Source organism: Rhinatrema bivittatum, chromosome 13 (genome assembly GCF_901001135.1).
Source record: "Rhinatrema bivittatum chromosome 13, aRhiBiv1.1, whole genome shotgun sequence".
NCBI lineage: Eukaryota > Metazoa > Chordata > Amphibia > Gymnophiona > Rhinatrematidae > Rhinatrema > Rhinatrema bivittatum.
The window spans coordinates 1,426,677-1,442,665 of NC_042627.1; the positions used below are offsets into that span (position 1 = coordinate 1,426,677).

The following is a 15,989-nucleotide window of genomic DNA, read 5'->3' on the forward strand; positions in this document are numbered from 1 at the left end:
CCAAATGTGGTAAAACAGGATGAATTAGACAATTTCATTGAAATTATCTAAGTAGAGACCAAAAGGAACAAGATCGGTGTGTGAAAAAGAACCTTAATTTGACAATATTCAAGCCCGACTCATAATTTAAGATCTTAAAACAGAGGTCTACTTGAAGTTCCATCCTAGAAACAAGAATGGCTTCATAAGACAAGGGAGAGAACCTTCTCCATTGCCTTCCATAGTTCTGCAATTCCTTTCCTGTGCAGTTTAATCTCGAGACAGATAATTTCAGAGCAGGACTCAAGATTTATCTGTTTAATTTGGTCACCACTATTTCTTATAAGCCTTGGGGCAGATTTTCAAAGGCTACACGCGTAAGATATGCACGTAACCCGAGAAAATTTGCCCCTGCGCACGCCGAGCCTATTTTGCATAGGCTCGGTGGGCGGTCCGGGGGCATGGCCAGGGGCGGTAGATCAGGGCGGGGTCGAGTGCTCTGGCACAGTGGCCTGTGCCAGGGCATGGCGTGGCGGCACGGGCAGGCGTAACTTTTTCAACAAAGGTGGGGGGGGGGGGATTTAGTTAGGGCTGGGGGTGGGTTCAATAGGGGAAGGGAGGAGAAGTGGGGGGGGGGGGGGTGCCAGAGAAGAAATTCCCTCCAAGGCTGCTCCGATTTCGGCGCGGCCTTGGAGGGAACGGGGAAAGCCTTGGGCTCGGCGCGCAAGGTGCATATGTGCGCGCCCCCTTGTGCGCGCCGACCCCGGATTTTACAACATGCGCGCGGCAGCATTCGCATGTTATAAAATTGGGCATAGATTTGTTCACGCCGGGTTGCGCGAACAAATCTATTCCCGCGCATAAGTTTTAAAATCTGTCCCTATATGTGTGGGTGTGCATTCACAGCAAAAAATAGCGAGTACAAGGAATCTTGATACTATTTGCACTAGACAGGCTCATAGTTCATACATTTTAACTTTGCTTATCAAAAGTTGCACAAAAAAGAGATTTTGGCACTTATAGGGGCCAAAGCAATAAAACTGCCCTGTAAAATGGGCACTTGTATTGAGCAACCATTTTCCTAATATGCACCCAACCACTACTCCTGGGTGTCTGATTTAACAATTTAATGACCTGCTATGTTAATAACGAGGGGACTGTTTTCTGTCTCTTCTTGTTCAGCTCCATTCTTGCTAGAACAGGATGCTGGGCTTGATGGACCCTTGGTCTGACCCAGCATGGCAATTTCTTATGAGATAGTACACCTGCTATTATATTTTGTTTGCCCAGTTTATATAACAAACTTCAAATTAAAATTATGTTACTTGTGCAAACCAGTGCTGCTTCAGCACTTGCACATCTGCTGCTTTCAAATATCTTGAAGGATTATGTTCAGTTTGAATGAGGAACTTTTTATACATTAAGTAGTCTCTACATTTCTCTGTTATAGCCCATTTTAATGCTAACAATTCCAATTTGAATGCGCTATCATTACTATCTTTCAGATTTATGAAGGCTCCTGCTCGAGTAAGAGATTAATTGTTCCTGACCTTCTTGAAGTTAGCTCAAGCCTGCTCCTAGTCCCCTACAACTTGCATCTGTATTTTTGAAAGATAGTTCAAAAAATGCAGCAAGCGAGTACTGGTGCAGATGTTAATTTCTCAACTAACAGAACGCGTGATGATATTCTGGGGTCCAGGAGAATGTTTCCAGCTTTGTTTGCTTCTTACTTTTGACAGTTAATATAAGCAGTGGAAATAAGTTGCAAAGCCCAGAAATCTCACATATTTAATGGGAACAGGCCAGTCTTTCAAGGAATCAGTTTTGGAGGTATCAACTGCCACTCCCCTCTCCTAGCCTAGATAGTTTACCTTTAAAAGACATGTGCGTGACTTAGTAGCACAAGGAATGCTGCAAGAAAGTAAAGCTCACGAGCATCCTCAGCTGTATTATTTCTCAAACTTGCAGGGTAATTCATCAAAATGCATTAGGGAATTATCGTGGGGGTTAGGACCCTAACGTCCACGATAACACTATAACGAATGCGTTAATTTTTGCATCGCGATGTGAATGCAAATTTAGAAAATGTACTCAAAGGGGAGGAGTTTGAGTGGGGTTTATGACAATGAAGGTTCTTTATTGCACGTGATAGCATAACACACATTATCACATGTTTTAAAGCTGGAAATAATTACACATTTTTCCTGGCATTAAGCTGTGCAAAATGCTTGAAACAGGATGTGTGATAAATATCACACATCCTGTTTCAGGAGAGAGAGAGAGAGAGAGAGAGAGCGCTCACCTCTAGGGTGTCACACATATTTGTCATTTATTTATACCACATATGAGGGTCATCTAGTCACTCAAGGTGAGATTTTGGTGGTGGTCTAGGGTTTGGGGGCCAGTTTTACATGCACAGTCAGACATGCAAACAGCATAGTATACATACTGTGTACTCCTATAGTGGTATAAATAGTTGACTAATATGAGAGCCTCGTAAAGTCTCTCTCTCTCTCTCATTAAAACTCAAAAATGACCTAACCATGTCCCTTTTTAATTATGGGCATTATTCACTGAAATTTATAGCAAAATAATACATCTAGGGGTTGGCATCTTGTCTTTGTAATTATTTCCCACTCTCTATTTATCTGAAGAATTATTACTTAAAATTTAGAAAGGCCCTTAAGGCCCACTTTTTCTCCATAGCAATTCCCACCTACATTTTCTGATTTATCAGTCTTTTCCTGGATTATTTTATTATTACAATTCCTTATGCATTTTTTTACAATGTTTTGTTTGTGTGTGGTTTTTAGCTTTAAAATTATTTTGTTTTATTGTTTTATTTTATTATTACCTTTTGTTTTATATTAGGTTGATGTTATTTTTTTTTACTTTGTAATGTGCATCACTTTAATTTGCTTTTTGTAACATGATGTAATTAATCAAGTACCAAATAAACTAACAAAAACATATCCATCTTCTTTGACTGTGATGGAGGTTTCTATTTTGCACAAATATAGATATTCCATTCCCTCTTTCCAAATTAATCCACAGAGATTCTTTCTTACCTTTTTAAGCACTGCAAATCTGTTTCTTTAGTATTATTTTTTATATATAATGCCACACCTCCTTCTTTACTTCCAGCCCAGTCCTTTCTGAATAGATCATATTTATATCCATCCTAGGTTTCTGTGTCACACATTGGGTGAATAGTAAAAGGAACTTGTTTTACCTGACTCATAGCTTAGTATACTAATTATAATAACTAAAAGTTTAATTTGAAAAATAAATATCAGATATACAGTAATCACAAAGATTGTCAAGGTTTAAACAGGAAATGCTCTGGACTGGACAGGAATCTTGCTCTGTCCATGTATTCCTATGGTCACTTTCTGGATTGATAAAGTATATTACTGCTCTCCCATTACAAATAAAAACCACCACTGAAAAAGTGTTTTTATGGAGGTTAAACAGATTCAAAATCTGAACTTTCTAGCTTTGATTATCCTCACAGAATCAATCTGCTCTTGGGTACATGTCAGCAATTGCATAGGTCCCAGGAGCTGGTCTTCCAAACCTTCCCCTCTCCAGCAATAAACAAGAAGAAGGAGCAGCTTTCTAGTGAGCCACGGTTCCAGTCCCAGTGCATTTCTTATGCAAACTTCAGAACTTTGCCTACATTCCCTAAGTATGAAAACTGAAATGGTCTAATGCCCCCTCCCATAATGCCCAGCTCCATACCAAGTTTGATTGTGCTAAGTCCAGCCTCGGTAATGTTATATGGGTGAGGGACGCACACACAGACAGAAACTGTGATGCACAAAGATTGCACTATGATCTGATAAGCCTCTCTCTCTTCATATCAAAAAAAATTTAAAAATCACATGCACAATCAAATCTTCCCAAAGTACCATCAGCAAACGTTTGTGGGACTGGTCTGTGAATCTCTTTGCTGTAATTCCCTGCTGCCATCATTCATATCCCAGGAATTATGAGAATAATAACAGATTTACTTACAGCAGCTGCAGGACAAACAGCTTCCTCACCCTTTCTGGCTTGGGGAGAGACATCAGGCACAGTATTTAAGCAAAACGAATACTTCCGTGGCCTGATCTCTGGAGCATTAAAGGTTTAAGTGGGTAGAACCTGAATATTCACTGCTGTAGAGTTCACAGATGAGCAGCAGTAGTTTCCCCTCGGGTATTTCCTCTCTCTTGCCATAGCAAAAGTTTCACACTTGTGCTTTGCAGACTTCTGGAAGTTGATAGTAAAGGTAAATGACAGCAGAAATGGACTAAAAAGGTCCTGCTTCTCATCCATGCACAGACATTTCAGAAATGAAGTAGATTCCAGAGAATAAATTATTGCTCAGGCACATTAGAAACAGATTCTTAAGTGGACATTGAAAGATCATAAAATGTGAATAGATTCATAAAAGGAAATCTGTAAAAAGCAATGTCCCTGTGTAAAAAAAAACCAGAAGAACCAGGATTAGGTGAGGGGAGGGAAATACATGGGGGCATGGGGCAATGATCTTCACACATTAACTTTCTCCCTGTTCCAAAGCTCTTGCATATTCCACGTATTTTAGTACCCGCGATGGGTTAAAGACAACATGGGTGTTAGCTTCTGAGCTGCTTAGTACAAACCTAGCTCTGATTCCTCTAACATGCCTGTGTATTCCCAGTATAACTCAATGGACCTTTAGCAAAGCCCACACTGCTCCTCTCAGCTCCAGAAATCACTGCCTGTATCTCACCCTCTGACACACGCACAGGTTTGACTGCTGCTAATGTTACTCTGTGCTGCACTGCTCTCAGCCACAGAGAAAGGCAGGAAGCACAAAAGTGACAATTTAATGTTCATTTTCCTCTTCCCTGGGGTGGGTGGTAAAGAGTGGGGAGAGTAGCAAAGGTGCGACTGGTTTTATCTCTCTCTGTCATTCCTTCCATTTTGGAATTGAAAAAGTCCCTTTACAAATTAGCTGAGGACTCCCTGTTTTACCACCTCCTCTACCAAGAACTTTTCTACTTTGGCTTCCACCTTTTCCTGATATGATGGAGTTTGCCTCTGCTTACTGGGTTTTTCCATGACAACAGGATTTTTTTTTTTAGTTGTACTGTAATTGATTGTGTGTGCACCACTGACTGTACCACTCTGAGTGTGACTATGGAGAACTACACACACATTCGCAGAAAATATAGCACAGCTTAGACTGCTCTCGTCAGCTCCACAAATCTAACCCTGGCTGCATGAGTGGGATTCTGGTTGCTGCGGTGTCCCCATGCACTACACTGCTCAAGTCACTGGACTGGAGAGCGGACTGACGCTGCAGCACCCATTCAGACAGAGAAAAAGAAATAACGTTGTACTGGCACCTCTGGTCCACTGCAACTCTCTGGACTTTCACCAACCCACACCCAGAATCAGCCGCAAACTGCCACTGCGGGCAGCCTGACACTGCCTTCCTTCCTTAGCAGATGAGACACGTGCAGCAGTACTAAAGTCAGAATATAAACACAAAATCTTTCTAAAGTTGAAGAACAATGAAATTTGAACACGCTGTGAGCTCTGTAACAGCCTCCTTCTAGGACATCCACCTTCCTTTCACATGCTCAGACTACAGCATCCGCATCACTGGATCCAGAGAACAGCAATAAGTTGGGTAGGAAAAGTATTCACTCTGATATGTTGTCTGTGTGATCTTCTTTCCAACATATCCTGTCCAGTCTCTGAAAAGGCAGTGAGGTCACACATAACTCACACGGAAAGCATAGTTTCTATGGCTAAATTCCTCCTTTGATTGCTATGGCTCATAGATTTCCATAGCCCATGAAAATAAATGGAGGGCAAAATGAATGAAACAGTAGGTTATAGTTCATTTGTGCAATGGCCGCCATTTGTTTTGGGACTCCACAAATAAAACATATAGGGACCCATTCATTTTGGAGGTAACCTTTGTTTTAAACGATTGCACATCCCTATCAGCAGCTGCTTCAAAGCAGTTAATACTTGGTTGCAGTAAAATAATTTGCATCTTAATCTTAAAATGACTGTAGCCTTATGGCTTAATGAACATCCAATTCCTTCACAGTTAATTGACCTCTTAACTGAAGAAGTAACACTTAGTTTTGCAGGGTCATTAGAGATTTCAGTTTTTAGTTCATCCATGTTTTTCGGTTAGATGCTATGATAAAAATCAGTCTTCACCAAACTCACAATGATTCATCCTTTGGTATATTGAGCTTCAGTGGAGGGTTTTCAAAAAGTTGTTCATGCATTCATCATGACTACTTTAGATTATTATTACAGCTCACTCTACATAGTTGCCAAACTACATATTGCAGGCCTTATAGTAACTGTGCAATGCTTAGTGTTTTTTTTGTCCAGCATGAGAGCCTATAACGCCAGTACTACATCAACTTCGCTAGCTGCCAGTCACTCAGTTTAATGTTTTAGTGTTAGTAACTAAAGCCCTCCAGGAGGAGACTAATGTGATATGTTCCTTCATATGCATGGCAGTCTGTGGACAGATCAGTGTTTTTGCAGATTACTTAGTTGAGCTTTTTCAGTTTTTTGTACGATTCCTTGGAATGTGTTACCACCATACTGTTACTGATTTCAAGTTGGAAAGAAAAAAATTGAAAACTCACTCTTTTCAAAAAGCCTTTTCTTGGAAATTATATAGGTTTATTATCTTAATGTTGTGTTTTTGTTATTTTATTTACAATTTATTACTTATATAGTATTGTATATTGCTTCGTACATATCTATGCTCAAAATGATATTGAAAACTGTTAATAAATAAATAAGCAAATAAAATACAACCATAGGTGATCTTGCCAACACATAACTACCTGCCATTCCCTAGATGTAACACCTTATAATTTATTTATTTATTTGCTTTTATATAACCAACATTCGTTGGAGTACATCACATCGGTTCACATTATAACAGTTGGAATAGTATGACAGGGGAGTCGTACTACTTATACATTGTAAAATTAACCTTAATGGGGAACATTAAAACATATATAGCATTAAACCTTAGTGGGTGAACATTAAACAAATATGATGATAAATATTAAGGGTTGGTTATTGATATTTCAATTTTAGAACTGGGCTAGGATGCCTCATTAACCGATGCAGTATATACAATATATAAAATAGGGTATCACAGATACAATATATACAGAATGGCATGTACCAGTTTTAACTGGAAGGTTAAGGTGTCTTAATAATGATACATGGTAATGATAATGATATATGTCTTGCTGCTATCACTCTGCCTACCTGCCATGTCCCAAATGCACCACTATAGGAGTCTTGCTACCAGATGTTTTCCTGCCATGCCTCACATGTACTATCTTAGGGGTCTTGCTGCTACTAACATACACAGATTTCCCTCTTCCAGACAGATAACTTCTCTTCTTAATCAGTCTTCAGGCAAAGATCTTTTAAGTTTGAAATTATTTATTGTACAGATAATTTTCCATTACTTACAATTATTCGCATTCCAAACGCATATGCCCCAGGCAGAGATCTTTGTAGCTGGAGGTAGACAGGAGACAGGAGAAGAGAGATGGAGTTTCTTGGGATTCAAGGTGAGAAGACAAGGGGTTCTGAAGCTGATTTATCTTTAGAATTAAAGCGATAAGAAGAAATGTAAAAAAGCTAATTGTATTACAGAGGTCGCAGCCACTTCAAGCTTTGAAGCAGCATGACTTAGACTGTCTAACAGTCTTGGAGAGTGATTACAGGAAACATCCCCACAAGCTGGGGCTAGAGGGTGAGATCCAATGGTAGTGAGCCTAGGATCCATGTGACACAGGGGGGAACATGAAGGGCAGTCCCTTGAGCCAATAAGGCACTTAAGAAGACTCAAGTTAGATTGAGAGAGCATGCAGACCCTTCCCAATGAGAGAAGCAGGGGGGAGGGAGTTTCTCTTAAAGGCAAAACTCCCCTTAGAGGGCTCCCAGGCTTTCATCGTGGGTTACAAAGGTGCTTCAATATCAAGAGTTCTCGGAAGGGAGGGGCTGTTGTAAACACAGTTGAGCTACAGTATATACAGACACAGATATGTACCCACTGCTGGGGACAGAACACTTCCCATCTGGTATCACAAGATACCACTATATCAGTCTTTATATCATTATGCAACAATGCAAAGTCCATTGTAACTGGATCTTTTGACGTTCAAGGGAGTTCCTGATCATCTCGGCTGTCCAGTCGTCCAGGCAATAGGCAATGTCTTCTTCACAGGGTTTCACCAAGCTGAAATGAAAGACAAACAACACAAAGAGAGAAAGAGCCTTTGGTGTGGACAATGATCCATGAAGTTCAAGTTTCTTCATACAGCATGAGGAGTATCACCTCATTGATGGACCTGTAGAAGATCTTGGATTACCACTTGCTTCAATGCTGGAGAGTTGGCAAGTACTCTTTCTTCTGATGGATCCAAAGGAGTTGGCAAGCTGTTGGACTTGTTTCCATTGACACTTGTGGAGCTCCCCGCTGTCAAGTTGAGTTCAGTAAAGTAATTCAGGTAACTTTTATTAAAAATTAAAATTCAGGTAATTTTATCAAAAATTAAAATTAGAGAGTACAAGACCAGTGACTGCAACAATTGGCTAACAAGAAGTTTCTGATCCTTCAGATCTCTTGTCAATACTGAGGTCTTATCTCTATATAAAAAATTGATTCATGCACACAGTTATTAATTAGTAGTAGATTGAATAAAATACATTATTTTATCAGCAAAATCGAATTTTGTTAATTTCTGCAGCACACAAGCATATTTTTGTGCAGGATTTCCCATCGCTGTTTCTCCCATACACTTGTGTGTATTTGGGGATCATTTCAGGTTCTGACATTTGCTCGTCCTTCTCCTCCCTGCCGTGGTTTGGACTGGGGTGTAAGGTTCCCGAATTAATGAATTAAGCAATCCACTTAAAAGAGAAAAATCACTATAGCGAAGAAATGCCAAAACTCTGAAAATTATCAAAGAAACGCCGCCCACTCAATAGGGCCATTCAATCTAATGGGGAACTCGTATTCCAATTAAAAATGAATCTTTGCTCAACCCGTCTCAAAACAGAGGACAAATCCCCTCCAAGTTCCAATTTAACCTGTCTAATTATGAAACATTTTAGATCATCAAGAGAATGTTGTTTCTCTATCCAATGCTGTACCAATGGTGCATGCTCTACAACAGATCGAATTCTGCTCTTATGTTCCACAATACGCACCCGAATAGACCTCACCGTCTGACCTATATAGGTATACTTGCACGGGCATATCACCGCATATACAACTCCCGTTGATTCACAGGTAAATAATCCTGGGAGCATATAAGGTTGGCTTAAATTAGAATGGTGAAACACCTGCAAAGATAAAACATGTGGGTAAATAGAACACAAACCACAAGCAAACTGACCCTGCTCAAACCCTTCATCACCATCTTTTACTGAGCATTGATTTAAATTATCCCACAAATGTTTACGTTTCTTAAAGGCAAAAATTGGGGCATCAACAAATATCTTTAAAGGTGCGAGTACATGCCAATATTTTCTTATCAGATCCTTGATCTTATAGGATTTTGTAGAATATGGTATGGTGCAAATCAATCTGTAGACAAAGATTGGGTTTTGGTTACTGCTCTTTACACCAATGTTCCTCAATCCGCTGCTCTTACAATTATTAGAGATGAGCTCAGTAATATGAACTTTTCTCTTTTTAATGTCTATAGCTGAAATCACATTGACTAGTAGTTGTTTTTCTTATAAATCCCGATATTTCTTGCAAATTAAGGGCATCCCTATGGGTTCTCCCATAGCCCCAACTTTGGCTTGTCTATATTTATTTTATTTATTTAAATTCTTTTAATATACCGATGCTCAAGACCAGGTCTTATCGTACCGGTTTACAATGAACTAGGGGGAAAAAACCAGTTAACAAAAGAAGCAGGAAATTACATTATAACAGGGAATGTGGAACTTGGTAGTTAGAGGAAAGGATAGGTTAAACAATTTCTAACAGGAGAACAGAGCAAATAAGCAGAAACGTAAGTGCTTACATGGTAAGCATTATATACCAAAATTACATCGTGTGTAATATTAGGCAAGTTATATTAAAGTGCGGTTGTCCGAGAAACAGTTCCTTTTTTGAGTTGCTGAAGGAGGACGCAACCGCGGGGTATGTAACTGTGGGGGTGATCCTGCGGTTTCTTCAGGGTTATGCTTGGGCGAACAGCCAAGTTTTTAATTTTAATATGTGGCATATTTTAATTTTAATATGTGGCATATTTTGAACAACGGGTTGTTTATTCCTCCATTTGGTTCAAACAGGTTCTTTTGTGGGGCAGGTATATTGATGATATTTCTTTGGTCTGGCGAGGTGAGATGGAACATCTTAAATTGTTTTTTCATGAGGTTAATAATGGAGATCCACATTTAAGGTTTACAGTTACTATGAATTCTCATACAGTGTCTTTTTTGGATGTGAAAGTAATTCTCCATAATAACAACATTGTGACCACTATACACAGAAAACCAACAGACAAAAATACATTACTGCATTACCAGAGTTTCCATCCCTGTTTGTTGAAGAACAGCACCCCTGTAGGACAGTTTCTCAGGTATAGGCGGTTATGCTCCACTGTAGATGATTTTAAGGTTCAAGCCCAGGGTTTGAGTGAACGTTTTAGTGCTCGAGGGTATTCTAAATCTGTCATTAAGAGGGCGTATAAGCATGCGTTGTTTGCTAACAGAGACAATCTGTTGATAAAATCCCATAATAATGCTCCCTCCAGATTGAAACGGAGTATGCCAGTAAGGTCCTAGAAGTGAAGTCTCAGTAGTGGTCCGAAATGCGGGGTACACCGGAGAGAGTCCTCAGTGTTGTCACGGTAGTGGTCCGCACGGCAGAGTACACTGAGCGAGAGACCTCAGTGATGTCACGGTAGTGGTCTGCAAGGCGGGGTACACTGGTGTACTTCAGGAAGTGAGGTGTGAAGAAATTCAGGTGAAGTCCCTCCAAGGAGCGGATACCCAGGAGTCTCACGCCACGGAAGCAGGAACCAGAAAGATGTCCAAGAAGTGAAGGAATCAGCAAGGAAGAACTCATTGCCAAGTCGTAGGTGCTCTGTGCATGAGGGTTTAAATACCCGAGTTGAATGCAGTTATCTGAGGGGGACGCCCTCGAGGTTCACACCATGACATCATTATAGCTGGCCCGGGATCGTGCGCACTTAGGGAATCCCGGGACAAAAATGGTGGTCGGCAGCATCCATGCTGCCCTGGGATGCCCAGGACCAGAGGCAGGAGGGCAGACGAGAATGGGCAGAGGCTGCAAGTTTCCCCAATGGAGCCAGAGATGAAAAGAAGGAGGTGAGCAACAGCAGTCGCAGGCGCCGGCAATCATCTCTCTGCTTCAATGGCAAGGAGAAATGTGGAAAAGAGGATTTGCATTCAGGCAACAACCAACAAGGACTGAACTTCACAGTCTGGGTAAACAACGTGGGGGTAGCTTGCTTATTACGGCAGTTACTACCCTAAACCAATTAAGCCTGATACATCACTTTGAATGCATAAACAGCATTGCTCTCTTCTTCAACAGCAGGGATAAATGTGGAAAAGAGGATTTACATTCAGACAACATCCAACAAGGCATGGATCTGTGCAGTCTGGGTAAACAAGCATCGGGGTAACTTGCTTGAAGCGGCGGTTACTACCCTTAACCATTAAGCCTTATGCTCACCTTTGATGCAACTCCAACATTACTCTCTGCATCAATGGCAGGGGGTGGCAGGAAATTTGAATCAAACAGTTACCAACAAGGGCCCTGAACTTGGTGATTGGTGAAACAGATAAGTCTGGGAAAATAGGTGTAGGAGCTTTGCTGGGCAGACTGGATGGGCCGATTGGTCTTTTTCTGTCATCATTTCTATGTTTCTATGGTTCTATGGCTCAAAGTCTGGTATAAGAAAGTAGATTTGGATACATTGGAGGTTCTGGACATTTATGGAGCAATAAAAAACTATTCCATAATGATGGCCTGCATTTGTTAGTGGCAGGGGAAAAGATCCTTAAATTGCCTTCCCCCACTATGCATAGAAAAGTGGAAAAGAGGCAGGACAGGAGAAGAATGAGAGCAGATAGACTTCAGCTGGGATGGGTGAATCATCTACACATATTTCTTTTCCCAATTCCAGCAGCCCACATACTTTGTACCTGCAGAATAGGCAGCATAAGGACTCCCTGTAGCACCTGTCTAGTAACTATTAGCAGGTTTTGATAAGGAAAATGTATTTTCCCAGTGTTAGTAAAGATCTAATTGTGTTATTAACTTAAAAGCCATTGATAGTTCAAATAGAGATACTTTGAATAGATGTAGAATGTAAAGTTGAGCACACTTTACAACAGAAATGGATGAATGCTTGTTACGTTTGCTATTTTATTCATTGTGTGAGTACTCTCTTCCAACCAAACGGAAAATAAAATAGTCTCTGCTGGAAGGTTGTAATCAGTTTTCTAAATGCAGAGTTTAGTAACTATTCAGAAAGGACGTGGCTATATCTTTTTGGAGAGAGGGAGAATGCAATATAGGACTTGGAGTCAGGTCAGCTCCTTATTTACCCATCAGAATAAGATATCCTTCATTAAACGAAACCCATTCAATGAGGCAAGAATCTTTGGATGGAGGGTTTCCAAACTACAAATGATTCTACGACCACTAGGAGTTCTACCAATTCGTATAAGTAATTACACATTTTAAAGAAAATAGTAGTTGGAAGATTCCCAACTTCAATGTAATTGTTCAATGAGCAGTTAGATAAAGTTTCATGGCCTGATAACTCGTCACCTAATAACAAAGTACTGGATGATAAATAGGAACCAACTACTTCCTAAATTTACTCTTCATGTGCCTGAAGGAATAGGAATGCGGAAGAATTTGTTTTATATTTATGTCACCATAAAACTCAGCCTGTGGTTATGAACCTTCTCCTGTATAGCATGCTACAATTACTCAACCCCACCCCAAACATTTCTCTTATTTAGGAGACAATTTTAAACATATCCTTGAACTCTGTAAGTCCATGTATACTTTGTACTTGTAAGCTTGCTAGTAAATTTTCAAAGAGAAACTCACAACAGAGTTTCCCTTGAAAAATCTGGGAGCTGGCAGTACCCATGGACTTTGCAGATGCAAAGTTGGTGCCATAAAATATGTTCAAGGAATGTAAAATGAAATTCCTGTGCATTTTTTGCCTGCTCCAGATTCTCTATTCTCACCCTCACCCCTATGTGGCATAGGTAAAAGTACCTACAACTCTGTGGATCAGACATTTCTCAGCCTCTGCTTACACTGGGTAACAGCTTAGTAATGCAGTTTTTCATCTTATTTTTGACTGGATGTTTGCATAAAACCTGGTTTTATGCACATAAATGGGCTTTTTCAAATTGCTTGGGTGCATAGAAGAGATTCTCTGCATATTGTTATGCAGGGAGTAGAGCAGAGACTGGGATAGCTTTTATATTGATACTTTTGATTTTGAAAATATGCATGTAAATCATTTCATGCACATTTATACTCGATAACGAGCAGATATAAATATGCGTACATAATTTATTTATTTATAGATTTTTCTATACCGGGGTACGTAAATAACATCACCTCGGTTTACATTCAAACAGTAATTCAACATTGCGCTTTACAATATAACATAGTAACTGAACGAATACAATACAATATATAACTTTGTATTAATAGAATATAAGCAATATATGAGAGACTGTGGAAATTAGGATGAGTAGTTGAGGATTCAATTCATTAATAGTAGGCTTTTTTAAATAACCAGGTTTTAAGGTTTTGTTTAAATTTTTTGTGACAGAGTTCCTGGCGTAATTCAGAGGGCATGGTGTTCCATATTGTTGATCCAGCAACATAATATGTCCTGCTGGGTTCCGCCCATACCTACTAATTTTGAATGTGTTCAAAGTGGACTTTTGAGTATAAATCTGCTTTCAATTTTCAAGCTAAAGTCTACATGCACTATGTACATACAAACCTTCACCTTCCACAAGCTGCTAAAAATTACCCACCCATTCTCCACATTCACATATTTATGATTCTTTGCATTCTACTTTGGCTCAACTAATGGAAAATCAAGAATGCTCACAAGGAAAACTGTTATATATATATATATATGAAATCAGATCAATGGTACATACATATATTTGTTTGTTCAAATTCAGTTCCCATTGCTTTAATGTAATCATGGTAGGAAATGCTTTACATGAGAAAGCCTTTTTTTCTCCAGGACCTTTTTAAGTGCTTGTTTAACATCATTGTTTCTAAGGCTGTAAATCAAAGGATTTACCATAGGGATTATCATGGTGTAAATAACAGAAACCACACGATTTTTGTTCAGTGAATAATGGGAACTGGGAAATACATACATGAAGATAAGAGTCCCAAAGAATAAAAGCACTGTGGTGAAGTGAGAGGCACAGGTGGAAAAGGCTTTGTGTCTTCCTGTTGCCGAACGAATTTTCAAGATAGCAGAAATAATATAAATGTAAGAGACACATATTGCTAAAACATTTAAAGTAGTAACAATTGAAGCAAAAGTAGACAGCATAATCTCATTGAAGAAAGTGTCAGAACAAGCGAGCTTCAAGAGTGGGGGAGCATCACAATAGAAATGATTGATCTCATTGGGACCACAGAAAAACATAGAGAAAATATTACCGGTTTGTATTAATGAATATACCAAGCTAATTACATATACATTTGCCACTAGCTGTATGCAAACTCTCTTAGTCATAACAGCAGTATAGAGTAAGGGGTTACATATCGCCACATAACGATCATAGGCCATCACCGCCAGCAGGAAACACTCTGCAGCTGCCAGCATAGCAATAAAGTAAAACTGAGTGGCACAGTCAATCAGGGAGATTACTTTTTGGTCCACTAGAAGATTGACCAATGCCTTTGGGGTTACAGTTGAGGAATAACATGCATCTACAAACGATAAGTTACCGAGAAATAAGTACATGGGTTTCTGAAGTTGAGGATCAATCCTAATTAACACAATGATGCCAATGTTTCCAAGAAGAGTAAAAACATACATGGCTGAAAACACGGCAAAGAGTAAATGTTGAAGCCTGGAAAAGTCAGAGAAGCCAAACAGGATGATTTCAGTGATAGAGGTTTGGTTTGTGCCTTCCATTTCCCAAAGACAGAGCAATGGACATCTGTTGCTGTGATAAGAGAGAAAGAAAATGTATAATTATACTTGGTACTTGTTTTAACTCATTTAATTGAGCATCACATTTTTATTAGAGATGTGAATCGGAACCAGAATCGGTTCGGATTCCGGTTCAGATTCACATGTGGGTTTTTTCCCATCGGGCCCGATCGCGTTTTGTTTATCGGCTGCCCAGCCGATAAACAAAAAACCCACTCCGACTCTTTAAAAGTAACCCCTTAGCTTCCCCTACCCTCCCGACCCCCCCAAAACCTTTTTACAGGTACCTGGTGGTCCAGTGGGGGTCCTGGGAGTGATCTCCCGCTCCGGGCCATCCTCCGACTACCGGGCCGTCCTTTGCCCTTACCTTGTGACAGGGTATCCGTGCCATTGGCAGGAGCACTGGATGGCCGGCGCCATCTTGTGCTCCTACCATGTGACAGGGGCTGACCAATGGCACCGGTAGCCCCTGTGACATAGTAAGGGCAAGGCTATCGGCGCCATTTTGGTTCCTGGCACCTGACGGCACGAGTGCAGGAGATCGCTCCTGGACCCTCGCTGGACCCCCAGGGACTTTTGTCCAGCTTGGGGGGGGGGCTCCTGACCCCCACAAGACTTGCCAAAAGTCCAGTGGGGGTCCGGGAGCGACCTCCTGCACTCGGGCCGTATTGCCAGTTTTCAAAATGGCGCCGGCGCTACCTTTGCTCTCACTATGTGACATATATTTGTGACAGGATATTTTTCCTGCAAACCTATTTC

General features: G+C 40.3%; 1 protein-coding gene across 1 annotated transcript; it reads right to left on the reverse strand.

Annotated features, from left to right (window-relative positions):
* Positions 1–14,255: 14,255 nt before the first annotated feature.
* Positions 14,256–15,212, reverse strand: LOC115075261 (olfactory receptor 1020-like). Its single transcript, XM_029575554.1, has one exon. It carries the CDS (start codon positions 15,210–15,212, stop codon positions 14,256–14,258), a length of 957 nt encoding a protein of 318 aa, XP_029431414.1.
* Positions 15,213–15,989: the final 777 nt, after the last annotated feature.